Source organism: Chionomys nivalis, chromosome 4 (genome assembly GCF_950005125.1).
Source record: "Chionomys nivalis chromosome 4, mChiNiv1.1, whole genome shotgun sequence".
In the NCBI taxonomy this organism is placed as follows: Eukaryota; Metazoa; Chordata; class Mammalia; order Rodentia; family Cricetidae; genus Chionomys; species Chionomys nivalis.
In genome coordinates, this window is record NC_080089.1 from 103,412,635 (window position 1) to 103,438,990 (window position 26,356).

At 40.6% G+C, this 26,356-nt stretch overlaps 1 protein-coding gene across 2 annotated transcripts in view; it reads left to right on the forward strand.

The window, feature by feature from the left end:
• Window positions 1-635: 635 nt before the first annotated feature.
• Window positions 636-26,356, forward strand: part of Dcaf1 (DDB1 and CUL4 associated factor 1) — a 68,533-nt gene continuing 42,812 nt past the window's right edge. For both annotated transcript variants that reach the window (XM_057768710.1, XM_057768711.1), the window contains exons 1-9: window positions 636-775; window positions 7,073-7,190; window positions 10,953-11,029; window positions 15,425-15,498; window positions 16,713-16,826; window positions 17,721-17,858; window positions 20,124-20,633; window positions 21,340-21,441; window positions 25,304-25,462. In XM_057768710.1, the coding sequence (XP_057624693.1) occupies window positions 7,081-7,190; window positions 10,953-11,029; window positions 15,425-15,498; window positions 16,713-16,826; window positions 17,721-17,858; window positions 20,124-20,633; window positions 21,340-21,441; window positions 25,304-25,462 (1,284 nt within the window). In that variant the 5' untranslated portion in view covers window positions 636-775; window positions 7,073-7,080. The remainder of the gene's footprint in view (window positions 776-7,072; window positions 7,191-10,952; window positions 11,030-15,424; window positions 15,499-16,712; window positions 16,827-17,720; window positions 17,859-20,123; window positions 20,634-21,339; window positions 21,442-25,303; window positions 25,463-26,356) is intronic.

Here is a 26,356-nt window from a genome sequence, read left to right on the forward strand (position 1 = left end):
TAGGCAAGTCATTTACTCTGGCTGTCAATTCCTCAACTCTAAAATTAAGAAATTGAATTAGATAGATAATCTCTGTGGTTAGTCCAATTTTCGCTGAAGGGCTTTTAAAAAAATATTCTGCCTCACATATAATACGATGCTTTTTTGATTCTTGCCGAATGTTTGGAACAGAAAGACAAAGGAAAACTCGTTAGTTTTTTCTTATTGAGTGATGTAATTTCTGATAAATTTATGCGAAATGCATTCTTGGACCCTGGCATATTCTACGGCTTATGTGCCAATCATAGTACTAATGAATCTTTTCGATGACACAGTATTGACAAAGTTATCAGGCAGTTGTAGCCAGTCGGGCTTTAGAAAGATCGATTCCTTCCTTCACTTTTCTCTTCCGCTTTTGGAAGCAGCCAATAAATACACAGCAATTCACGTTTACTAGAGAAAACTACGAATCCCAAAAGCCAATGCGCTGGGCAGGCGCTTGCTGGTATTTCTCCCCCCCACCCGCCCCGAAACACGGAACTTCATTTCCCAGGAGCGCTTTGATGTTCCTCAGCTCGCGCCGACGTTCCCCCCCCCCCATTCGCGAGCCTCGCGCCAAGTTTGCGCGCGCGCACAGCACGTAGCATACGAGTGACGCATAATATGTGGGCCGCTCAGGAGCCGTGGTCGCGCTGTGTGTGTGAGTGAGGGAGAGTGAGTGCGGGACCAGAGGCGGCGTGTGTGAACTGTGGCTGCTGGAGGTGTCGGGGGAGAAGCGGCGGAGCCGCCCGCGAAGGTAAGCGGGGTGAGGAAGGAGCCGGCTCTCTGGGAGGGCGCGAGGAGAGCGAGCGCGCGGCCGGCTGGGCGGGAGAGTGGGCGCCTCGCTGGGGGAGGGGCGGCACCTGCTTCGGCTGCCGGCGGCGAGGGGGCGGGCGGGACCACCCGGGAGGCCGGGCCTGGGGCCTGACAGGACTTTCCCGTTTCCGATCCCCGGCCCGGGGGCGGGGCCTCCCGGTTCTTCCTTCAGTCTTCCAAAGAAGCTTCCTTTAGAGTAACTCTTTCGGCCGGAGCGGGGGGCAGGGATGCGCTCGCCTCTACCTGCAGGCGGTGCTCTTTCAATTTCTCTGGCCACCTCCCGCTCTCCGTTCCTCACGGGCCGAGGGGCTCCCTCTTCCCTGCCGCACGATGGACCCCCTTCCCGGACTGTGTCTCCGCCTCCTGCCTCAGTCACCTGGGCGGGCTTTCCCCTGCTTCGGCTTCGTGCCACCTCCCACTGCACCCGCCCGGCACTGGGCCCGGGCTAGGGGGTGGAGCTCTCCGGGAACCCCTCCCACTTCGACGGAGCGGCGGAGTGTGGGGAGGCGGTGGGGGAGGTAGGTGTGCGGGTGCGGGTGCGGGGACGCCTTGAGGATTGCCTGCTGAGCTTCGCGGGAGCTTGTGCCCACGGCCTCTGGTTTTTCTGTCGGGCCTTCAGGGGCGTTTGCCATACTCTCTCCTGTTTCTAGAAGGTGTCGCTCTGTCTCCTCATGCTGCAGTGCTAGCTCTCTGGTTTTTCCATTTTTTGAGGAATTAACTCTTCTAGAGTGTGTAGTAGTAAATGACTTTTGAGTTACTGACTTCGACTCGTTTTTTGTCTTCCTCGTGTTGCTTTTTTTTTGGTCTTTCTGAACTCGCTCTGTAGACCAGGGTGGCCTCAACCTCAGATTCTCCTGCCTCTGCCTCCCGAGAGCTGGAATTAAGGGCGTGCACACTCTTTCCGGCGAAGCCTTTTAACTAGTCTGCATGTTTTAATTATTAATTTATTGTAGCACTATCTTCCTGTTGTTAATGTGTAGCGTGAGAGGTTCATTGGTAGCGTCACCTGAAGGCTTTTTTCCCTCTTGGGTTTCCTGGTGTTTACCTTTAAGGCTTTTATAAGTGTATGCGTTCTCACTTCAGAAGTCGATATAGTATATTTCTTCCAGGTGTCAAGATTTGTGTTTGTATATAGCAGTTTTCCATTAACCATTTTTGAGTGGGGATATATTTTTGAGGAATTTCTTACGTATTTCTTGAGTATAGTACTTTACTGTTACATTATCGTTGTTCAGTTGTTAAATTTGATAAAATATAATAAAACGAACTCCGTATTAAATTGAAGTGATTGGAGTTGGTTTTTTTTTACCACTGCGTTTTTGTAAAGCAGGTAGTAATGGACAGTAATAAAGTTATATATGATCACATGTCATAGTCTTAAGTTTTTGCTTGAAGCTGTAAATTCTGAATTCCCTCCTTTCTCCTTCTGGTGTTGGGGATTGACCCAGGGCCTCTCTTTTTCCTCCCTTAAGGGCTTTGGATTTGATTCTCTATGTAGCCCAGTCTGGCCCCAGACTTGTGAATGCACCTCCTTCATTTTTTTTAAGTGATGTGTGATACAGGTATGTAGCAGAATCTCGGATTGGATAGGCCTGCCTGCTGCCTGCCTGCCCCCCCTCCATCCCCTCCAGCTCCAGCCCCCCCCCCCTTCTTCTTCTAGTAATTGGGCTTTAGGGCATCAGTAACAGGCTCTACCATTTAGTTACACTTCTCCTTTTAAGTAAGGGTTGCAACTTTTCTAAATGAGTGCTCTCTCCCACCTTTTCTCTCTACCCCAGGACCTATTTTATATTTTAACACAGACTTTTATCTTAGATATGGGGACAGTTTTTTGCTGAATCAGCCATTCCGTATAGTGTAGTAGAAGAGGACCTATTTTGTTGTTTAATTTGAAAGTTACAGAATGATGGGGAAATGGCAGAGTGGAGAAAGCATTTACCCTACACACAGTTACTCGCCATGATAACTTATCTATGTCTTGGGTATTCTTTTCATTTCAGAGGTTTATACCTGAACATTTAAATTCACAGCTGGCAATTCTGCACAGTTTTTCACTTTGATTTTTGTATTTAACAATTTATTTGAGCTGGGTGGTAGTGGCACACACCTTTAAACCCAGCTCTCTGGGAGTCAAGGCAGGCGGATCTCTGTAAGTTCAAGAACAGCCTGATCTACAGAGAGAATTCCAGGAGAGCCAGGGTTACACAGAAAAGCCCTATCTCAAAAACAAGCAAAATGGATATTTGAGAATCAGTCAAAATTGGTTTGACCAAAAAGTTAGTTCAGTTCCAACATTTTGTTTTATTTTATTTTTTGATGATGATAGTTTTGGGGATGGATGGAACCCAGGGACACTCCCCCCGCCCCATGTCTTTGTGTAACAGCCCTGCCTGTCCTGGACTTGTCTTTGTAGACTGGTCTGGTCTATAAGGTCATAGAGATCCTCCTGTCTCTGCTTCCTGAATGCATTTGTTTTTTGAGAGAGAATCTTAATCCCCCCCCTCAAAAAAACCCTTTCAGAGGAGAAGCTAAATTGATTACCTTTTGTTTCAACAGTTAACTGCTTTGCTGTGTATGTTCTGTATTCTTTTCCCCTGTCTTTATTTTGTGGAATTACTTGAGGTTGTAGGCACATCACCTCTAAATTTTTTGGCACACATTTTTTTCTTTTTTTTTTTTATCTTCAAGACAGGGTTTCTCTGTTTAGCCCTGGTTGTCCAGGAACTTGCTCTGTACACCAGGCTGACCTTGAACTCAGAGATCAGCCTTCCTCTGCCTAAGGAGTGCAAAAGGCCTGTACTAGCACAGTTGGCTGGCTATTCTTATGACTCAGGAATTTCCACGTGCGTAAATACATACTTTAAGCATATTTATTTATATTCTCTAATAGAGGTAGAATTATCTTTCGCCCCTCACAACTGTTTTTATTTAATAGAAAGGAAATTGAGCGTTTTTTTTTTTGTTTTTTTGTTTTTTTTTTTTTAAATTTGATGTTTAGAGAAGCTAAGTAACGGGAATTCACAGACTGTCACGGAATGTCAGCAGTGCTGGGATTTGGGTCCTTTTAAACTGTAAATCTGTTTCTGACATGTGCCAGTTTCGTGGTCATGGGGAATCTCTCCAGCATGTAAGTATATTACTTAGCTCAATATGTTAGGCTGGATATTCCTTCTTTGGTGACCATTGGTTGTACCATCATTAGATGTGTCATAGTTTTTGCATGATATTTAGAAAAAACTTTGTGGTGGCTTATGTTTTTAAGTACTTGGTAGGCAGAGGAAGGGGGATCTTTTTATGAGTTCAAGGCCAATGTGATCTATATAGAGAGTTCTGGGCTAGCTAGGGCTGCAAAGACTCCCTCGAAAACACAGAAAAACAGGGTGAATTAAATGATCCATTCTCAGTCTATTATGTCAAAATAAATGGTAATACCGTGTAAATTTTACATTAATAAAGCCTCTTTGTTCCTGGCTGTCCTGGAACTCACTCTGTAGACCAGACTGGCCTTCAACTCAGATCTGCCTGCCTCTGCTGGAATTTAAGACATGCACCACCGCTAGGCTGGCTTTTTAAATATATACTACAGTTCAGTCCCAGGATTTTATAATGACATGCAAATGCTCTAGCCACTGTCCTGGATCTGCATCCCTTGTGTGTGTTTTTAAGTTGAATTCTAAAATTTTATTGTTTTAATGTCCTTGAATTCCCCTTCATTACAATTCCTTTTTTTTTTTCTTCTCTCAAGACAGGGTTTCTCTGTGTAGCCTTAGCTGTCCTGGAACTCGCTCTGTAGACCAGGCTCAAACTCAAGAGATCTGCTTGCCTCTCCTTCTCAAGTGCTGGGATTAAAGGCATGTGCCATGACTACCTACCTACATTTTACTTTTTATATTTTTGGTTTTTCGAGACAGGGTTTCTCTGTGTAGCTTTGGAGCCTGTCTTGGCATTTGTTCTGTAGACCATGCTGGTCTTGAACTCACAGAGATCCGCCTGCCTATGTCTCCCGACTGCTGGGATTAAAGGCATGTGCTACCACTGCCTGTGTTACTTTCTTGTTCTTTTTTTTTTTTTTTTTTTTTTTTTTTCCGAGACAGGGTTTCTCTATGGCTTTGGAGCCTGTCCTGGAACTAGCTCTGTAGACCAGGCTGGTCTCGAACTCACAAAGATCCATCTGCCTCTGCCTCCCGAGTGCTGGGATTAAAGGCGTGCGCCACCACCGCCCGGCTACTTTCTTGTTCTTTAAAAACATTTTTTTCTTTAAATTGTACTAATATGTGGAGGAAACTTAAAAATAGAATGTTAATGTGGTAGGTGTGGTGGTGCACACTTTTAATCCCAGTACTCAGATGACTGAAGCTAATAGTCATGAATTTGAGTTCAAGCCCAGTAACACTCTGTCTGGAAAGAAAGGAAGAAAGGAAGAAAGAAGAAAGAAAGGAAAGAAAGAAAGAAAAAAGAAAGAAAGAAAGAAAGAAAGAAAGAAAAGAAAGAAAGAAGAAAGAAACAAAGAAAGGAAGAAGAAAGAAACATGGACAACATGGGTGTCTTAGGGTCTCCATTGCCGTGAAGGGACACTATGACCACGACAACTTGTTTAAAGGAAAGCATTTAATTGGGATGACTTATAGTTTCATAGGTTTAGTTCATTATTATCATTGAAGTATGGAAGCGTGCTGCCAGACATGGTGCTGGAGAAGAAACAGAGTTTTACATCTTGATCCCTGGGCAGCGGAAGAAGTAGTCTGTGTTCACATTGGATGTAGCTTGAGGATAGGAGACCTCCACAGTGACAAACTTCCTCCAACAAGGGCACACCTCCTAATAGTGCCACTCCCTATGATCTTATGTGGGCCAATTACATTCAGATTACCACAATGGGTTGTCCTAGTGTGGCAGGCCTAAAGACCCAGGACTCAAAGCCAAACTAGGAATATCCAAGGTTCAGGGTTTACCTGGATGATGGTGAGTTTAAGGACAATTTGGGCCACTAGACCACTCAAAAAAAAAAAAAAAAAAAACCCAAAAAACTAACAAAACAAAACAAGAAAACCCACAAAAAGTTCCAACTAAAAGTAAGTGAAAGTAACTGTATGTTCTAGAAGGTTGATTGCTTAAGGGTATTCCTCATTCCTTCATAAGTTTTGGTTTGGTTTGGTTTGTTTTTTTGAGTTTTTGAGACACTTTTTTTTTTAAAATGTAGCCCTAACTGTCCTGGACTCGCTCTGTAGACCAGGCTGGCCTCGTACTCACAGAGACCTGCCTGTCTCTGCCTTCCGAATGCTGGGATTAAAGGTGTGCACCACCACCACCCAGCAGCTTGTTCTTTTTGAGACAGGGTTCCCCCCCACCCCCCCAGTTCTGATTGTCCTGGAACTCAAACTCACAGAGATGTTCTTGAATTTGCCTTTCAAGTACTAGGATAAAAGGCATAGTGAGGTTTTTTAATTATTTTTTTTTTATTTTTAACCTCTATTGAAAATATGGAAAAAAACCAAAAGGGGCTAGACTGTTCTCATGTGGTAGAGCACTTGTCTAAGATGCATGAAGCTCAGTTCAATCCTCAGTACTATTAAACCTCTGTGGTTGTTATATATCTCTAATCCTAGCTCTTGGGATGGAGAAGCAGAAGGATCAGAAAATCAAAGTCATTCTTGGGTATGAAGTGAATTCAAAACTAGTCTAGGGCCTGGTGGTGCTGGCATATGCCTTTAATTCCAGCACTCAGGAGGCTGAGGCAGGTGAATCTCTAAATTCGATGCCAGCCTAGTCTACAAAGCGTGTTCCAGGACAGGCTCCAAAGCTATAGAGAAACCCTGTCTTGAAAAAAAAACAAACAGATCTAGCCTAAGATACATACCCTGCCTATAAAAAAAAAATTGTAAGCCTGGTGTGATGGCTACATAGTGAGTTCTAAATCAGTAGAGCTACTAGTGAGAGCCGCCCCATACCCGAAGATTGTAAATTTATAACCCAGTGGTATTTAGTAGATTCACTATTGATTGTAGCTATCACCTATTTAATTTTAGTCCCCCCCCCCCCATTTTGGAGACAGGGTCTCTCTGTATTGCATTAGCTGGAGTAAAACTCAATGTGTAGACCAGGCTGGCCTCAGACTAACAAGTGAGCCGTCTCCCCAGTCCAATTTATCCCTTACGTTGACACTTTTCTTCTTTGTGGGAACTTTCAGGTATGTTTGTTTTGTTCATTTCTTACTTTCTTACTGTTTTGACTTCTTTAGGCCAAACCATGACTACAGTAGTGGTTCATGTGGACTCCAAAGCTGAGCTCACTACCCTGCTGGAGCAGTGGGAAAAGGACCATGGCAGTGGGCAGGATATGGTACCTATCCTTACCAGGTAAGAATAATTTGTTATTTTCTACACAAAACTTACCTTTCAAAAAAATAGGTGTGTTGGTGTTAGCATTATGACTGAGCAGTTAAGAACATTTGTTATTCTTATAGAGTTTGGTTCCCTTCTTATAGAGTTTGGTTCCCAACACCCATATTGGGTTGCTCACAACCACCAATAATCCTGGGGATTCAGCTTCTTTTTCTGGCCTCATGTGCACATATCCTCACACAGACACACATAATTTTTTTTTTGTTTGTTTTTTTGAGACAGGGTTTCTCTGTGGCTTTGGTGCCCGTCCCGGAACTAGCTCTTGTAGACCAGGCTGGCCTCGAACTCCCAGAGATCCACCTGCCTCTGCCTCCCGAGTGCTGGGATTAAAGGCGTGCACCACCACCGCCCGGCTACACACGTAATTTTTCAAAAGTGGGAAATTTAGCTGGACTTGGTGGCACATGTGTTAGACGGGTGGAACTCTATTAATTGAGGTTAGCCTGGTCTACATCTTGTTTCTAGGATATCCAAGAGACCCATATCGTGGAAGGAAGAGAACTCACTCTTGGTGGTTGCTCTTTGACTTCTACATATGCTCTGTCATGGTGTGTTTGTACATATATGCATGCATACACATGTACAAAGGGAAAACTAAGAAAAGGTGAGGAATTTGCTTTTATATAGCTAATCTATGTAGGCAAGTTTGACTTGGGAGATGTATAGCATACTGTTAGAGTTATCATTATAATAAAGGATTAATAAACTCCATCTTATAATCTATATAAAAAATGTCTTTAAACTGTGATAGTGGCGCATGCCTGTAATGCTAGCACTTGGCAGGCAGAGTTAGGCAGATCTCAGTGAGTTCAAGGCTAGCCTGGTCTACAAAGCCAGTTCCGGGACAGCCAGGATTGTTACACAGAGATACCCTGTCTCGTCTCAAAAAACCAAAAAAAACTAAAAGAAAAAAAAGAAAAAGAAAAACAAAAAAGACCAGAATGTCAGACTTGTTTTAGGATGCTCAAATAATTTTCTTGTTTTCATCAGGTTTGTATGAATAGTAAGGCATAGTGGCATATACTTTTGATGTTATTGTTTGGCAAGCAGAGATTAGTATCATGAGTTTGAGGTCATTCTCGGCTTCATAAGGAGTTAGAGCCTACCCTGAACTAAATCAGATTTTGCCACAAAAGAATAAGTAAAAGGGAGGAGGGCTAGGGAAGACAGCTTAGTTACTAAAGTACTTGTTTTTGCAAGTGTGAGTTTGATACTCAGAACCAAGTGTTTAAAACAAAAAAAAGTTAGACATGGATTATGCACATTTGTAATCCCAGATCTGGGAAGGATGAGCAAGGAATTTCTCTGAGACTTGCTGATCTGCCTTCCTATCCTGTTTGGTGAGTTCCAGTCTGTAGGGATATAGCCCCACCCATTGGGGGCGTGTTCGCCTTGGGCTAATGTTTACTGATAAATCTGCCGGGCGTGATCCCAGCAGCCCCTTTTTCTCTGCTTTTCCTGTTCTCCGCGGAAACCTGTGGTCCTGTAAGTCTATTTCCTTATTAAAGCTGTATATATTTTTATAATCTGTCTATATTCATTTACGTCGCCACATTTGGCGCCCAACGTGGGGCTATTTTGCCCCCGACCCGGCACAGGGGGGGCGCAAGCTCCATCTTTCCCAGCTTTTGCGAGCAAGTTAGTTACCGGAGCTCAGGAAGTGCGATTGGGCGAGCATAGCCTGCTAGCTTTTACAGTGCGCTCCCTGCTCGCTTTCCCTTCCCCCATTCCAGGCCACGATACAGTCACAGAGCAGCCACCCCCACGGAGCAGTTAATCGCTCCCTGATTCTTCCAAACCCTCACCGCCTAAATTAACAAAAGCACCTACGGTTTTAAAGCAAAAGCCGCCAACCCCTTCCCTTGTCAGGCAGTACAATAATTTTTGTTTTGAGTTAATTGTTTCAGACCGCCTCTGGCTTAGACCACATGGACTCAGGTACATTTCTTTCGCCACCACTGATGGAGGAAGGTCATTTGTCAATAAACAAACTGCCTTGGCCCATTTGATAGGCCATCCCTTAGGTGGGTGGAGTAGACAAAATAAAATGGTGGGAGGAAGAGGAAGTGAGCTCAGATGCAGGGCAGCTCCTCTGAGAGACAGATGCCATGCTCTCCTCTCCAGAGCAGACATGATGGACGTAGGCTAGAATCTTCCCGGTAAGCACACCTTGGGGTGCTACACACATGAATAAAAATGGGCCAAGCAGTGTTTAAAAGAATACAGTTTATGTGTCATTATTTTGGGACATAAGCTAGCCAGGCGACCATGAGCTGGGGCGGCAAGAACACAGCCCACAGCCCCCACTACACCAGTCTAGTGAGAGACCTTGCCTCAAAGAAAAACCTTATGGACTGCATTCCTGAGGAATGATACTTGGGATTGTCTTTTGGCCTCCGCATACATGTACATGTACACAAAAGAACCAAAAAGAGTTCATGAATAAAAAGAAGTTTGTTATTACAACATGGATGCTTTTCTAGAAGGATCCTGGCATAATAAGACTTTATATAATTTTTATGTAAAATTCTATAGAGTAGGTGAAACTAATCGCTAGTAATCAAAAGCAGAAGAGTGGCTACTAGGGCTGTGGTGGAGGCCTAGATGGTGGAAGGCTAACAAAACAGAATGTGAAATGGCCCTGAAGTAGGAGCTTGGGTTCTGTGAGTAGCATTGAGGGTCAAATGTTGGAACTTTAATAAAAGAAAGTAGAAGAAGCATTCAAAATTGGTAGAAGCTATATAATTGCAGGCCATAGTAGTATTGAATTAATTCAAGGAATATAGTTAGTCCCTGGAGCCGGAGACTGAAATGTGTTAAATAAAGCAGAGAAGTCGGAACCAAGAACTGCAAAATGGGTATTAGAAGTAGTTCCCATAGTTAATGGTAGGGGTCTTTTTAAGGATAACAGTTGTCAAGATTTCGAGATGATTGGAATCAGAAGATGTATGGTAGGGTTACAGGAATTACTGGATGAGGAGAAGGAATTTTTTTAAAGCCCAGATGCTTTGAACTTTGTGTATATCTCAGGGTGGCTTCAAACTTGAAATTCAACCTTCTGATTGCTATGAGAACAGGCGTGTGCTAGACCGTGTCTATCTGAAAATGAAGATTTTAATGGTGATTTGTTGACTTTAGATTTCTGAGGTGGTAGTAGTGTTGTTTTGTGATGCACAGAAGTTTGGAGAAGATTGAGAGTAGAAATTATGTTATGAGGTGATTAGATTTTGTTATTCCTCAGAAAAATCATGTTTTCCTAACTGTTTCGCACCATGACTATTGATTGATTAATGCACATTTTTTTGAATTTTACTTTTGCTTTTTTTTCTAACGTGGTCTGACTATGTGGCCCTGATTGGCCTGATGATGCTCATTGAATGATTGCCCTTGGATTTAAAAGAAGGCCTTCTGCCTAAGCCTCCTGAGTGTTGGGATTTTGTTTGTGTACTATTATGCCTGACATTTTTAAAAAATATTTACTTATTTACTTATGTATACAATATTCTATCTGCATGTATGCCTGCAGGTAAGAGGAGGGCACCAGACCTCATTGCAGATGGTTGCGAGCCATGTGGTTGCTGGGAATTGGTTCCTGCAAAGGAATCAGGACCTTTGGAAGAGCAGGCAATGCTCTTAACCTCTGAGCCATCTCTCCAGCCCCTATGCCTGACATTTTTTGTATGCTTGTTCAGAGTTGACTCTTTCCTTTTTTGCTAGGATGTCAGAATTAATTGAAAAAGAAACTGAAGAATATCGTAAAGGAGATCCAGACCCATTTGATGATCGACATCCTGGTAAGATGTATATACTCTTATGTCTTAGACTTTTTTATTTTGTATTTCTTTTGAAAAAGGGTCTTGTTGTGCTGTTCAGACAGGTCCAAAATTCATGAGTAGCTGAGATAACAGTCATGCTCCACTGTGCCCATGTGTTTTTTTTTTTTTTTTTACATAAGAAAATTATTGGGCTTTGCAGATGACTTGGCAGGTAAAAGTGCCTGCTGTAGCCTGACAGGCTGTGTTCTGTTTGATGTTGGAGCTCATGGATAGGTAAAGGAGGGAACCTCTCAAGACTGTTATCTAACTTCTGTACATTTGCAGTGGTCTACTATGGCATGTTCATATATACGTAGACATCACACATCATACCCCACCAACACATAGGTAGTAGTAAAACACAATGAAGAAGAAAATTGCTTATAGTATCTTTCAATTGAAATAACATCCTCTGAGGTAAATTCCCCGCACCCCCCTGAAAGGATTTTCTGTGTAGCCTGGCTATCCTGGAACTTACTCTATAGACCAGGTTCTCCTTGAACTCACAGGAATCTGCCTGTTTCTTCCTTCCTGAGTGCTGGGATTCAAGGTATATGCTACCACTGCCTGGCTCTCTGTTGTAAATTTTAAGTTTTTATGTTTTTGCCGGGCATGGTAGCACAAATTTTAATCCCAGGCACTTGGGAAGCAGAAGCCATGGATTTCTGTGAGTTTGAGACCAGCCCGACTTTAATGTAGTGAGTTCCAGGATAGCCAGGAGCCAGGGTTACATAGTGAGACCCTCTCCCCCCCAAATTATTTGTTACTCTGTTTCTTTTTTTTTTCTTTTTTTCTTTTTTCTTTTTTCTTTTTTTTTTCTTTTTTTGGTTTTTTCGAGTCAGGGTTTCTCTGTGGTTTTGGAGCCTGACCTGGAACTAGCTCTTGTAGACCAGGCTGGTCTCAAACTCACAGAGATCTACCTGCCTCTGCCTCCCGAGTGCTGGGATTAAAGGCGTGCGCCACCACCGCCTGGCTTGTTACTCTGTTTCTCAAGGTGAGATAAGGAAAAACATTCTAGTAAAATTGTAGTATTTGTGATAAGTCAGGCATGGTGGCACACTCCTTTAATTCTAGTATTCCGGGGGGTGGAGGCAGACAGATCTTTGTGAGTTCAAGGCCAGTCTAGTCTATAAAGCAAGTTCCAGGACAGCCAGGACTCTGTTATACAGAGAAATCCTGTCTTGACAAAAAAACCACAAAAAGAGAAAAGAATATTTTTAATGGTTGTAGATCAGTTTCAGGATCTGAGTGCTGGACTGAAAGGTGTGTTGTGACAACGTAAATGAATGCAGACAGATTATAAAAATATATACAGCTTTAATAGGGAAATAGACTTACAGGACCACAGGTTCCCAGGAAGAACAGGAAAAGCAGAGAAAAAAGGGTTGCTGGGATCACGCCCGGCAGATTTATCAGTAAACATTAGCCCAAGGCGAACACGCCCCCAATGGGTGGGGCTTATCCCTACATCTCCCCCTTTTGTTTAAATAAGATAGAACTAAACCAAATACAACTATATACAATAATAACAAATAATAAATATAGCAAACAATATTGAGAACAAAAGTTTTGCTAAACATTTTATCTCAAGGAGTCTAAATAACAGAGAGTAACTACAATTATATAATCTTTAACTCCGTCAAAGATCTGAGAAGGGAATAAATATTACTTAACAAACGAGAGATATCCAAAATGTGCAACAATTGACAGAGACAACTGACTACCTGGGCAATCACCCAAAGTCTCGTTTGCAATGTTGAGTCAACCAACTTTGGCTAAGGCCTAACATAACTGACATACCATTCTTAGAACTATCCTACCCTGTCTTGGCAGGATAAGACAATCCTGTTTCATCCACTTAGGGATATTCTGTATCTTTGTCAGAAGTTGAGGTATGGGCTTTTCTTAACCCAAAGGCCAGTTCTGCGAAGAAGACAAGCTCCCAGTGGAGTGTCTTTGGTGCTCAACGTTCTCTCGGGAGTAGAGTGGCGTTGCCAGGAGTAATTGTGTCTCGTTGGCACAGAAATTTTAGGTTAGATTAAAGGCCATTTTTTACAGCTCTTCGAAGAGGCTGAAGATCATACTATCTATACTAAATATAATCTCTATGTAACTAAAAGACCTGATTAACCTAAAAATAAATATGACAAACATATAATTCTCAATACCTATCTAACTTGAAGACTAAAAGAATAAACAACTGTGCAATATATGAAGACAATGATCTTCAACTGTAAACAATGTCATAGTATCAGAGGTAGAAATGTACATTGTAATATGGTAGATGTATCAATACAATATAGACAAAGTTATAAGCATACTCATACAAAAATAGAGGTAGGAACACTCACATTTAATATTCAATATATCAATATACAAGAAACAGTACCAATACAATTTTCTATAAATAGTAATTCACAAATACCAATTATCCCATAAAACCAGTTAATCCCCTTTTTTTTTTTTTTTGGTTTTTCGAGACAGGGTTTCTCTGTGGTTTTGGAGCCTGTCCTGGAACTAGCTCTTGTAGACCAGGCTGTGGTCTCGAACTCACAGAGATCCGCCTGCCTCTGCCTCCCAAGTGCTGGGATTAAAGGCATGCGCCACCACCGCCCGGCTCTTTTTTTTTTTTTTTGAAAATACCCCTAAGTCCATAAAAATATCACCCCATCCCCTCAACCCTAAACCAACCACTAAAAGATGTCCCTATTCTGTTGGGAGAGGGGATGTCGTCCTCTAAGATTGCTTCTAGCTGACATGGGGGCGACGTTCTTTGTAGGGGGTCCTGTGAAAGCAAATGATGGTAAAATTTCCAATTTAACCTTTGACCTAAGAAAATTGTAACCAGTCTCAGAGCGTTTTGAGAAGGTCCGGCCAGAGTGTTGTCAAAAATGTGCACCATTCGAAATTGTCTCGTGTAGTTGGTACCAGAAAACAGGTGTAATATTAGCACTTTAAAAAAAAAAAAATTCATGACGTCATAAAAACCAGATTGAGTTGATGTCATGGGGCCCCATCTTCATTCTGGAAACTTTAACGATTACTGTAGGAAAATCTGTTGGTTGTTATGGGAAATTTAAACATTAACAACAAGGACATATACTGACATATAAAGAAAGACACAGATATGAGGAAAGGCAAAGAAAGTTTAAGACATATATATATAAAAAAATTAATACTTACAGAACATGTCCCTCCATCAGTTTGCTATATTAAAGTTAAAGCCTTCCTTTTTTTTTGTTTAAACAAAAAAAAGGGAAATGATGGAAGAAGGTCATTGGTTAAAAATAAAGAAACTGCTTGGCCCTCATAGGTTAGAACATAGGTGGGTGGAGTAAACAACAGAATGCTGGGAGGAAGAGGAAGTGAGCTCAGACTCGACAGCTCTGCTCTCTGGAGCAGACGCCATGCTCCCCTCTCCCGGGCAGATACAGGGCAGCTTGGTACCTTTTCTCAGTATGGCATGCCCATCTTATTCTCTCTGCACCTGTTGCTAATTTTCTCACTCTGCCTTTCTTCATCCCAGTCTCCTAAGTTTGATCGTCCTGCCTAACTTTTTCCTGCTTTGCTGTAGGCCATTCAGCTTCTTTTTTAACCACTGAGACTATTACATACTCAGTGTACAGTATGTATGTTCACATATATGTTAGTATGTGAGTGCACTTTTTTGTATGTGTGCATGTGGAGGTCTCCGAGTCACCTTAAGATGTTGTTCTCAGGAGCCATCCATCTGGTTCTTAGACAGGGTCTTTCGCTGGGGACCTGGGACTCCCAGTTTGGCTAGGATGACTGATGTAGGAACCATTCTGTCTCTACCTTCCAATTGCTGGATTTCAAGTGTGCACCATCATGCTTGGTTTTATATGTGAATTTTAGGGATCAAATTCAGGTTCTCATGTTTGCATGGTAAGTACTTTAGTGACTAATCTGTCTACCCAGCCCCTAGAGAATGATCTTTTTTTCTTTTTGTTGTTGTTGTTGTTTTTGTTTTTTTTGTTTTTTGTTTTTTCAGTGCGGGGTTTCTCTAGCTTTGGAGCCTGTCCTGGAACTAGCTCTTGTAGACCAGGCTGGCCTTGAACTCACAGAGATCTACCTTCCTCTGCCTCCCGAGCGCTAGGTGTAAATCAAGGGTAACCTCATAGAGCTCTGCCTGCCTCTGCCTACCAAGTGCTGGTATTAAAGGTGTGTGCCGCCATGTCTAACCCTAAAAAAATATTTCTTATTAAATTTGCTCACAGAAATCTTCTCTTTATTTCTGTTTATTTTTGCTGACAGTTTACTAGTCATATTTATAAGAACCCAGATGTTATTTTGTAGGTCTAATTTATTTGACAGGATTACCTAATCTGTTGTGTCTCTCTCTTCCTGTGGTAGGTCGAGCCGATCCAGAGTGTATGCTGGGCCACTTGCTGAGAATACTTTTCAAGAATGACGACTTCATGAATGCAGTACGTTTGCCTTTGCTTTCATCCAGAAGTTATCATCAGAAGATAGATAATCATATACTTGTTTATTTAATAGTTTCCTGTCACCTAAAACTTTGTTAAAATTGAGAGAAGAGTGGTTAGAATTTTCTTTTAAATTTGGTTATCGAAAAAGTAATCAAACTGCTTTTTCAACAAAGTTCTGTTTGTGATGAAATTGTTTTCTGTTTGGTTGTACTTTGGTTAGTGTGAACTATTGGTAAACGCTCTCAAGGCATCACTGCTTATTCTTTGGCAGGACTCTTTTGATTTAGGAATGTAAAATGTTCTTTTGGATTCCTCAATGGAAAAGTAAAGGTGATATACATAGTATAATTCTGCACTAAAGCTGTTTGTGCTTTGGTATGTGAGTGGCTAGGAAGGTGCCTTTTGTCTGTTGTGAAGAGTAAATGAGAGTGAGAGAGACAGTGTGTGTGTGTATACACACATATCCATACTTCTCTCACAGTCACTGAAAGCAGCAGTAGCTCAGGAAATCATGGATGTTAGTAGTTAGAGGTAGAAAATGAGGGGACCAGTGTGATGGTTTATGTATGTAAGCAATCCTAGCACTTGGCAGGCTGAGGGAGGAGAAAGATTTGAGTTTGAGGTCAGATTGAGCTACGTTAAGACCCTTTTTCAAAATAACCCTCTCCCCCAAAAGCTATGGGGATATATACAATCCAATCCAATCAAATAAAGGAAGTTGTTAAACTTATTATAAAGGAAGTTTAATAAATAAGTTTAATAAACTTATTATAAAGGAAGTTTAATAAATAAGTTTAATAAACTTATTAAACTTTTTAAATTTGATTGTATTGATTCCAGAACAAATAGTATTCCTTTATAGCTGTCTTAAAAATTGCAGTTATTGCTGGGCGGTGGTGACGCACACCTTTAAATCCTAGCACTTGGGAGGCAGACAGGTAGAGTTCGAGATCTTTGTGAGTTTGAGGCCAGCTTGGTCTACAGAGTGAGTTCCAGAGTTCTATGATAGGCAGAGAAACCCTGTCTCAAAAAAAAAAAGACTGCAATTATTAATACTTGTGGATTATACAAGTTGATGAGATTCATTTTAATACACACACACACACACACACATATATATATATACCCACACATATATAGTACATTGATCCTGTCTACCCACCTTTTACTCCTCATCCCTCCCTTTGTTTTCCTTTCCTCTTTGTTTCCAGCTGGTGAATGCATATGTGATGACAAGTAGAGAGCCCCCTTTAAATACTGCAGCTTGCAGACTGCTGCTGGACATCATGCCAGGTCTAGAAACTGCGGTTGTCTTTCAAGAAAAGGTACTTGATAGAAGAAAATCATTGTGTTTTTGAATCAAGTGGATCGAATTATTGTATTTGTACTTGTTACTACAGTAATTGTTAATTTTTTCCTATTCAAGTATCAATGTATACTCTAGATAAACAAAAAAAATTCTAAAAACAGTTATTTGCATTGGGGTATACAACTGTTACCTCAGCATGGGGATGGTTGAGATAGGAGGATCAAGAGCTCAAAGTCGTATGTTTGCTAATTTGGTGTTCAAGGCCACCCTGGTCTACATAAAATTCTATCTCCCAAAACAAAAAAAAAGTATTCTATTTGGATAGCTACCTGCTATATCGGTGAAATAGTATTTTTCAGAATCTTAAGGTCATGTTTTAAACAGTATATTATAGTCTCATTTAAATTTTTGCTCTTTTTCCTTCTTTGTGGTAATGGAGAGTAAACCTAGTTATTTTTATTAACAACACTGGAATATAGTTTTTAAAGGTGTGTGTGTGTGTGTTTACATGTGGAGGCATAGGCCTGTACATACACTTAGAGACCTGAAGAGAGTATCAGGTGGTCTGCTATATTACTGTCCACCTGTTCCTTTGAGGCAATCTTTCCTTAAATTAGAGGTTCACATTTTCTCTGCTGGACTGGAAGCCAGGGTGCCCCAGTAGTATTCTTTTTCTTTACTCCTTTGGAGTTAGTTATTTGTGGGATACTGGTTCTGTGGGTGCTGGGATCTGAACCTGGGTCTTCATGATTGTGCAACAAGCTCCCTCTAATGACTGAACCATCTCTAGTCCATCACTGAAATATTCATTAGCTTTTTTTTTTGTCATGGTATAGAAACCTTGGCTTTTAATTTAAGTTATGAAAATAGGTCTTTTATGAATTATACTCTTTCTCATCCTTTGCTATAGGAAGGAATTGTTGAAAATCTTTTCAAATGGGCCCGAGAGGCTGATCAGCCACTGAGGACATACTCTACTGGACTGTTAGGAGGTGCTATGGAAAATCAAGATATTGCTGCCAACTACAGAGATGAAAATTCACAACTGGTAAAGACCATCTTAGAATTGTTGCACACTTGCTGCCTGAATCTGAATAGGTGTATTCTATCAAAACATATACTAGAACATAGTTATAGCAGTACATTAAGATTTCTTTCCATAGTAAAGAGTTTTGATTTTACTTTTCTTTTTTTACATTTAAACTTTTTAAAAAATCTTGTCAAGGATCATGACATATAAATCATTCCCTATGTCTTGTTCTCATTTTTCTTCTTAAATTTTATGCTTTGAAGATTTTGAAACATGTAGCAAATTGGAAAGAATTTTAGTGAATATATGAATCTGTACCAGTTGAATGGATTATTAACATTTTTATTGGACTCATTATTGTTTGTTTACTTATCTACCTTCCATTTACCCACTATTCTAAATTTTAAAAGAAATGCAATTCAGATTGAAATCCAGATACACCCTCCCTTTTATTTTTATTGTTGTTTTTATTTTTGCTTTTTGAGAAAAGGTTTTTTGTAACTTTGTAACCTATTCTGGAATTTGCTCTGTAGACCAAGCTGGCCTTGGACTCACAGAGATCCTCCTGCATCTGCCTTTCCAGTGCTGGAATTAAAGGTGTGCACTATCACCACCTGGACACAAACTCTTTTTAGCGTAGTTTCATTCTTTATTGCTTTACTATTCCTTCCTCTTTATTTTTTGTTTTTTTTGTTGTTTGTTTGTTTGTATATTTTCTTTCTGCTTGCTTCAGACTTATAGCAGTTCTTTTCCTTCAGTACCCCAAGTGATGAAGTTATAGGCATGTACCACTGCACTCAAGTAAACATAGAACCAGGTTTTAGTATTGGCTCTAAAAATAAGTACTAGAAGGTTTAAAAAGGCAGACTTGGAAATTAGATTATGTAGTTGCTAGTGATATACAATGTATAGTCAGTCAGTTTTTGAAATCTTTAGTTTTGATTTTCAAAGTTAATTAAAAGTTTAGCTTCTGCTTTTTTAAGTGTGATGCATAGCCTAGTCTACCTTGGCCCAAAATGGTATGTTTTATGTGCAGATCTTCTGGTTTGGGTTTTCTAGGAAAAAACCTCAGACATACATTTTTTTTTTTTTTTTTTTTGGTTTTTCGAGACAGGGTTTCTCTGTGGTTTTGGAGCCTGTCCTGGAACTAGCTCTTGTAGACCAGGATGGTCTCGAACTCACAGAGATTCGCCTGCCTCTGCCTCCCAAGTGCTGGGATTAAAGGCGTGCGCCACCACCGCCCGGCTCAGACATACATTTTAAAATACACCTTTTTATTGTTTGTTTGTTTTTTTGAAACAGGGTTTCTCTGTGTAACAGCTCTGGCTGTCCTGTAGTGTTCTCTATAGATCAGGCTGGCCTCGAATTCAGAGATCCACCTGCCTCCTGAGTGCTGGCATTAAAGGCGTGGTCCACTATACCCAGCTTAAAATAGACTTTTAGTCCTAACTTCTTTCACCAAATTTTAGCAATCAAATCAATATATTTATCAAATCTTTACTATTCCCCGGCGTTGGGTTAACTGCATGAGTATTGAGTTCTCTCTCCTTTTTTAAAAAAGGTTTATTTATTTATTATGTATACAGTGTTCTGTCTGCTTGTGTGCCTGTAGGCCAGAAGAGGGCACCAGATCTCGTTACAGATGGTTGTGAGCAGGGAATTGAACTCAGTACCTTTGGAAGAGCAGCCAATGCTCTTAACCACTGAGCCATCTCTCCAGTCCCACGTATTGAGTTTTAACAGGAAATAGTAATATATTAATGAGCTGTTTGTGGTGGTATATGCCTATAAATCTTAGCATTTGAAAGGCAAAGAAAGAGTGAAACTCTACCTCATAAAATAAGCCAAAAGAAAAGAATTATTTAATAAGAATCATGAGTCGGGGGCTGGAGAGATGGCTCAGCGGTTAAGAGCATGGCCTGCTCTTCCAAAGGTCCTGAGTTCAATTCCCAGCAACCACATGGTGGCTCACAACCATCTGTAAAGAGGTCTGGCGCCCTCTTCTGGCCTGCAGGCATACACTCAGACAGAATATTGTATACATAATAAATAAATAAATATAAAAAAAAAAAAAAAGAATCATGAGTCGGGCGATGGTGGCACACACCTCTAAACCTCAGAGGCAGAGGCAGGTGGATCTCTTGTGAGTTTGAGGCTAGCCTGGTCTATAGAGTGACAGCCAGAGATACACAGAGAAACCCTCTCCTGAAAAACCAAAAGAAAAATATCATGTTCATAAAATTCAGAATAAATAACTTCTTTTACTCAAATATTTGTTGCTAGGTGGCAATAGTGCTTCGAAGACTGAGAGAGCTACAACTTCAGGAAGTGGCTTTGCGGCAGGAAAATAAGCGTCCTAGTCCACGAAAGCTTTCATCCGAACCACTTTTGCCTCTAGATGAGGAAGCTGTAGATATGGACTATGGTGACATGGCTGTAGATGTTGTGGATGGAGAGCAAGAAACTTCTAGAGATATGGAGATCTCCTTCCGTCTTGATTCAAGTCACAAGACCAGTAGTAGAGTGAACTCAGCAACTAAGCCTGAGGAAGGAGGATTGAAGAAGAACAAGTCTGCAAAGCATGGTGACAGGGAGAACTTTAGGAAGGCCAAGCAGAAGTTGGGTTTCTCATCTTCTGACCCAGATCGTGTGTTTGTTGAGCTGTCTAATAGCAGCTGGTCAGAAATGTCTCCCTGGGTGATTGGCACCAATTACACCCTCTATCCTATGACTCCTGCTATTGAGCAGCGACTTATTCTCCAGTATCTGACCCCTCTAGGAGAGTATCAGGAGGTAAGTTAATAGGATAAGTTATTATTTTGGGACTATTATGTGGCTATTATATTTGTCTAGGACATTTTATGGGTGTATCTTACCCACTGATACACTCTTAACTCCATTCCAGAAAGGTCTTTATCTCATTAAGGTCTTAATGCAGGTCATTCCTGATAAAGGTTAGCTTGATATAAGTTTATTCATGTAAACATATGGTATGTGAATATATGTCTTAGGGTTTCTGTTGCCACAGCAACTCATATAAAAGAAAACATTTAATTGAGGCTGGCTTACAGTTTCAGAGGTTTAGTATATTATCCTCATGACAGGAAGCATGGTGGCATGCAGGCAGACATGGTGCTAGAGAAGAAGTTCAGAGTTCTACATCTGGGTTGACAGGCAGAATGATGCGAACTGGTTTGAGATTCTGAGACCTCAGAGCACCCCCACCCCCAGTGACACATTTTTATAACAAAGTCACACCTCCTAAGTGTCACTCCCTATGGACCAAGTATTCAAACACATGGGTCTGGGCCCATTTCTATTCAAACCACCACCACATATGAACATATTCTTCATGAGGGGTGTGTGATTGTTTTCTTTTTTTTAAATTTTCTCTTAATTTTCTTTTTATATATTCATTTCTTTAATAGTCTTCATTCATAAAATACAGGGAATGTGAAAAAGCCACAATTTAATTCTTATTTTTTGGTTCTCATTTCAGTTACTTCCTATATTCATGCAACTTGGATCACGAGAATTGATGATGTTTTATATTGATCTGAAACAGACTAATGATGTCTTGCTTACTTTTGAGGCACTCAAGGTAAAGTTTGCAAAAATACTAGTTTTTGTTATTACTTGATGTTTATGAAGCTCATGTTAAAGGCCGTTAGTACAGCAGTACTGGCCAGCCCTAAATGATCTCTCAGTACTTGAAAATAGAGTGTCTCCGAAGAACTGAAGTCTCATTTATTTACTTTTGAGACAGGGTCTCAGTCTGTGGCACAGGTTAGCATGGAACTCATTATGTCTAGACCAAGTTGGCCTCAAACTTACAGCAGTTGCTTGTCTCAGCCTCTTTGGTGTTGGGATTACATTTGCCTGGCTTTACATTTTAAATTTTAGTTATTTTGATTAAGTTAACCTTCATGTCACCAGTGTGCACCAAACAGTAGTACAGCCATATATTGTTGAAGTAGAATTGAAATGAATAAGTTTTTCTTTTAGTCCCTAGACATTTTAAGTTTGGAAGAGATCAGACAGAATTGGAGTAATATATAGGAGTGGGGTTTGTGTTTGTGTGTTTCTGTCTGTCATTCTGTCTGTTTCTATCTGTGTCTGTTTAAAGAGTGTACTGAGTACCTTGAACAGTGAAATGGGACTGGAGGTTGGAGCTGTGTCCAGTGGCCCAGAAATACTACATTCAGTTACAACACTGGTTTTGAACAAGATGCTATTGGATAGTGACTTTGGATGGATGATTGCTTACTCTCTTTGGAATTGCAATGGGTATTATCATCCATCTGTTCCTTTAAAAAGTTATAAAAGGGACAAAAGAATGAAATATCTATGAACAAGGAAAAACTTAAAAATCCTTCTTTAGAAACAAAATTGGAGCTGGAGAGATGGCTCAGCAGTTAAAATACCAAGTTTGGTTTCCAGAACCCCTATTTGACAACTTATAACTGCTTGTAACTCCAGCTCCAGGATATCTGTTGGGCACCTACATACTATTTTACGTACATATCCCCTCCCCCCGTCCCCGCCCGACACACACAAAGAAATTCTGGTGTATCATTTTGTCCTAAAGGATGATTCAAGTTATGTAAGAGAAAGAACAGAAAGGAACATTCTGATAGAAACAAAATGGGCTAAAAGACAATTGTGGCTGGTTATAGTGGTGCATACCCTTAATCTCAGTACTCAGGAGGCAGAGGCTGGCAAATCTCTGAGTTTGAGGCCAGTCTGGTCTACAGAGCAAGTTCCAGGCCCAGACTATTAAAACAGAAAGAAAATAGACTGCTGACAGGGTGAGGTGAAGAGGATTTGTAGGTGGTGAGGACTCAAGTAAAACTAGGTTTCTTGATACATATTAAGCTTGCTTATTCTGTTTTACCACCTTTTGTGATGGCGAATTATCATGGTATGATAGCGGCATTATGAGAAAACCATCCATGTGGCATGAGTTACTGGGAATGGGTATCTAGTTTAGCTGCTTCTTGAGGGAAGAATTGGGGGAAGAATAGTAGAGGTCTCTATGAGAAGCAAAGGATAATGAAGGAAAGGAATTGGATTTTAGTAAGGGTTAGTTGAGCTCTAGGTGTTAAGAACTTCTGAATGCTGGGCGGTGGTGGCGCATGCCTTTAATCCCAGCACTCAAGAGGCGGAGGCAGGAGGATCTCTGTGAGTTCGAGGCCAGCTTGGTCTACAAGAGCTAGTTCCAGGACAGGCACCCAAAACTACAGAGAAACCTTGTCTCGAAAATCCAAAAAAAAACAAAAAAAACAAAAAAAAAAACTTCTGAATGGGGTAGATAGATACCTGTTAAGGTGCCATTGACTTTTATCTCTTTAAGTATGTAATTGCAAACTTGTATTGTCTGTTGTGGAAACAGGAGGGGGAGCTCTAGCCCTCCTGAGGCCCTGTCGTTGAGGCTCCTGGGTTCAGAAATATGAAGAACATCCCACTTTTGTTGGATACTTTGTCCTTAAAATTGTGCAGGTCATCCCACCCTGGGAGACTAGTAGGATTCGAGCAGGAAATTAACAAAACTTAAACGTTAGAATTTTAACTGGGTGTTGTGCTGCATTATTGTAACCCCAGATGTGAGGAGGTGGTGGGTTCATGGCTAGTAGGATACCCTATCTAGGGCCAGTGAGATGGCTCAGCAAGTTAGGGCCAAGCCTGATGACCAGAGTTTGATCTCTGGAAACCACATGGTGGAAGGAGAAAACCAGTTCTTGCAAGTCAAGTTGTTCTCTGACCTCCACATGTAGCACCATAGCTACTCATAGAATAAATAAATCTAATAAAATGTTTAATTCTGAGACAGGGTTTCTTTGTGTAACTGGTTGTCCTGGAACTTGCTTTGTAGACCAGACTGGACTCAAACTCATAGAGATCCACCTGCCTCTGCCTCCCGAGGGCTGGTATTAAAAGCATGTGCCACCACAGATTGGCCAAAGATTTAATTTTTAAAATTGCATTCTGATACATCAGAACAACAAAAACTCTGCCACTTTTGATTCTTTGCTTAAGGTTCTTTGGGATTCTGTAATGCCAGCACTTGAGAAGTGGAGACCAGCTTGGGATACAGAGTGAAACCTTGTCTCAGGAAGTTTTTTTTTTTTTTTTTTTTTAATTGGGGATATATTGAAAATAAATGTAAAAGAAAAATTTCTGGACTTCATAAAGTCAGTGACTGAACTTGAATTAGAATACTGAGCTGATTATATATGAAGAATTAAATTGTCAAGGTTAGCAAAAGTCTACTCAGGAAACATATGAAAAAATGATTGTAAAATTGTGCCATTGCTTTCAGCCAGGTTTATTATTTTCACCCTTTGTGTTTGTGGGTACTAGGAATTAATTTAGGGCCTTGAGAATGCTATGCAAACACTCTACAGTAATCTGCTTCCTCCAGCTCTTTTAACTTTCTGTTTTGAGACATGGTCTCACAACTTCTTGGCCTCGAAGTTGTAGTTCTCCTGTCTTAGCCCACTAAGGTACTAAGATTATAGGCATACCTGCTTCATGTATCTTGCTTTTTGTTTGTTTGTTTGTTTGTTTGTTTGTTTGTTTTTTTTTTTTTTTAGTGGAAGAAGGACTTATTTTGGCTTACAGTTTGAAGGGATAAAATATAATCAGTCCATCATGTAGGGAAGGCAAAACAGCTCCATGGTAGCAGAAATGTATAGCTGGTCTTTTCATCTCCTCACATCTTTTTTTTTTGTTTTGTTTTTTCGAGACAGGGTTTCTCTGTGGCTTTGGAGTCTGTCCTGGAACTAGCTCTGTAGACCAGGCTGGCCTTGAACTCACAGAGATCCGCCTGCCTCCTGAGTGCTGGAATTAAAGGGTGCGCCACCACCACTCGGCATCATCTCCTCACATCTTGGCAAAAGAAGAAGTAGAGGGTCTTTTTTTTTTTTTTTGGTAGAAAAAGAAAACAGGTTTATTTATTTCGTATCTTATAAGGGTGGGCAATAACAATAGTACTGCAGATAGCCCATTTCATGTTTTTAACCTGTTGCAAAGGGTATAGCTCACTGGTATAGCTCATGTTTAGAAGGTACCCAGGTTCTATTCCTACCCTGCTTCCCTCTCCCATGGGTCCTGGAAAGTTGAATACCTTTCTGTATTAGGAAGGAAAAGTGGATGCTGTAGAATTTTAAGCCATTCTTTTTCTTTCCCTTCTGTTTCTTTTCTTTTCTTTTTTTTTTTTTTTGAGACAGGGTTTCTGCCTCTCTAGTTCTGGGATTAAAGGTGTGTGCCACCACTGCCTGACCCGGCCTCCTTTCTGTTTCCTTTCTCCTATCTTTTCTTTTTCCCTTCTCCTTTCTCTTTACTCTTTTTTTTTTTTTTGAGATGGTGGTTTTGTACTTATGACTTTATAGAAGCTAATATTATGTTAAGAGATTTGTGATGTTTTTGGTTATTCTACTGTAACATGTGTCCTTACTGTTTAGCACCTAGCATCTCTCCTGCTCCATAACAAATTTGCCACAGAATTTGTTGCACATGGTGGAGTACAGAAATTATTGGAAATTCCTCGTCCTTCTATGGCTGCAACTGGTGTATCCATGTGCTTGTATTACCTGTCCTACAACCAGGATGCTATGGAAAGAGTAAGTCTAGTCCATTCAGGTGATGAGAATGGGTTTGATGGGGACCATCTCTTTAAAACAGCACATTCACAGATGAACGTTTGGATAAGAAGAAAGGAACAGTTGAAAAAATGAAATTTTTATGAAAGACTTGAGGAATGTGAATGTATACCTTCATAAAGCATTCTAATGTAAAATGTAAAATTATTTAGGTAATTTTGACTCTGCTGAGAAAGTACAGGACAGATGTTCCACAAGCTTTATTTGCTTTCTTTGATTTCTATGGCGTCATGACTAGTAGCCAGGTACTTTTCATTTGTGTCTCAGTAGAATTGTATTATATTTTAAAGTCAGTTTATTATATAAACAGGTGATGCTTTATGTATGTTAAATAATTTGTGATGGAGATAGTAAACTAATTTCAGCTGTTCTCATTCTTAGTTTGAGTCTTGTTTTTCCATTAAGTCTTTCATGTTAGTGATCGTTTTTAAAAGTGAGTGGGTTGTACATTTGAAAAGTGATAGTTTCTCAGGGTATCTCTAGGAGGTGGCTTACCGTTTCTGTACAAGGATCATTTTTTTTTTTTTTTGAGACAGGGTTTTTCTGTGTAATAGTCCTAGCTGTCCTGGAACTAGCTCTTGTAGACCAGGCTGGCCTCGAACTTACAGAGATCTGCCTGCCTCTGCTTCTTGAGTGCTGGGATTGAAGGCATGTGCCACCATCACCCGACTCCGGTTGACTTTTTAAGTTAAGCTGATGATTGTCTTGAGTGTTGTCTTTGTCTTTGTTCATTTATTAAGATAACTGTAATAATTAAAATTTTACGTTTTGTGAATATTAAACTATTTGTATGCACAAAGCTAATTATGGCTAAAATATAGAAAAAAGTACCAAGCAAACCTTGGGGATGTTTTA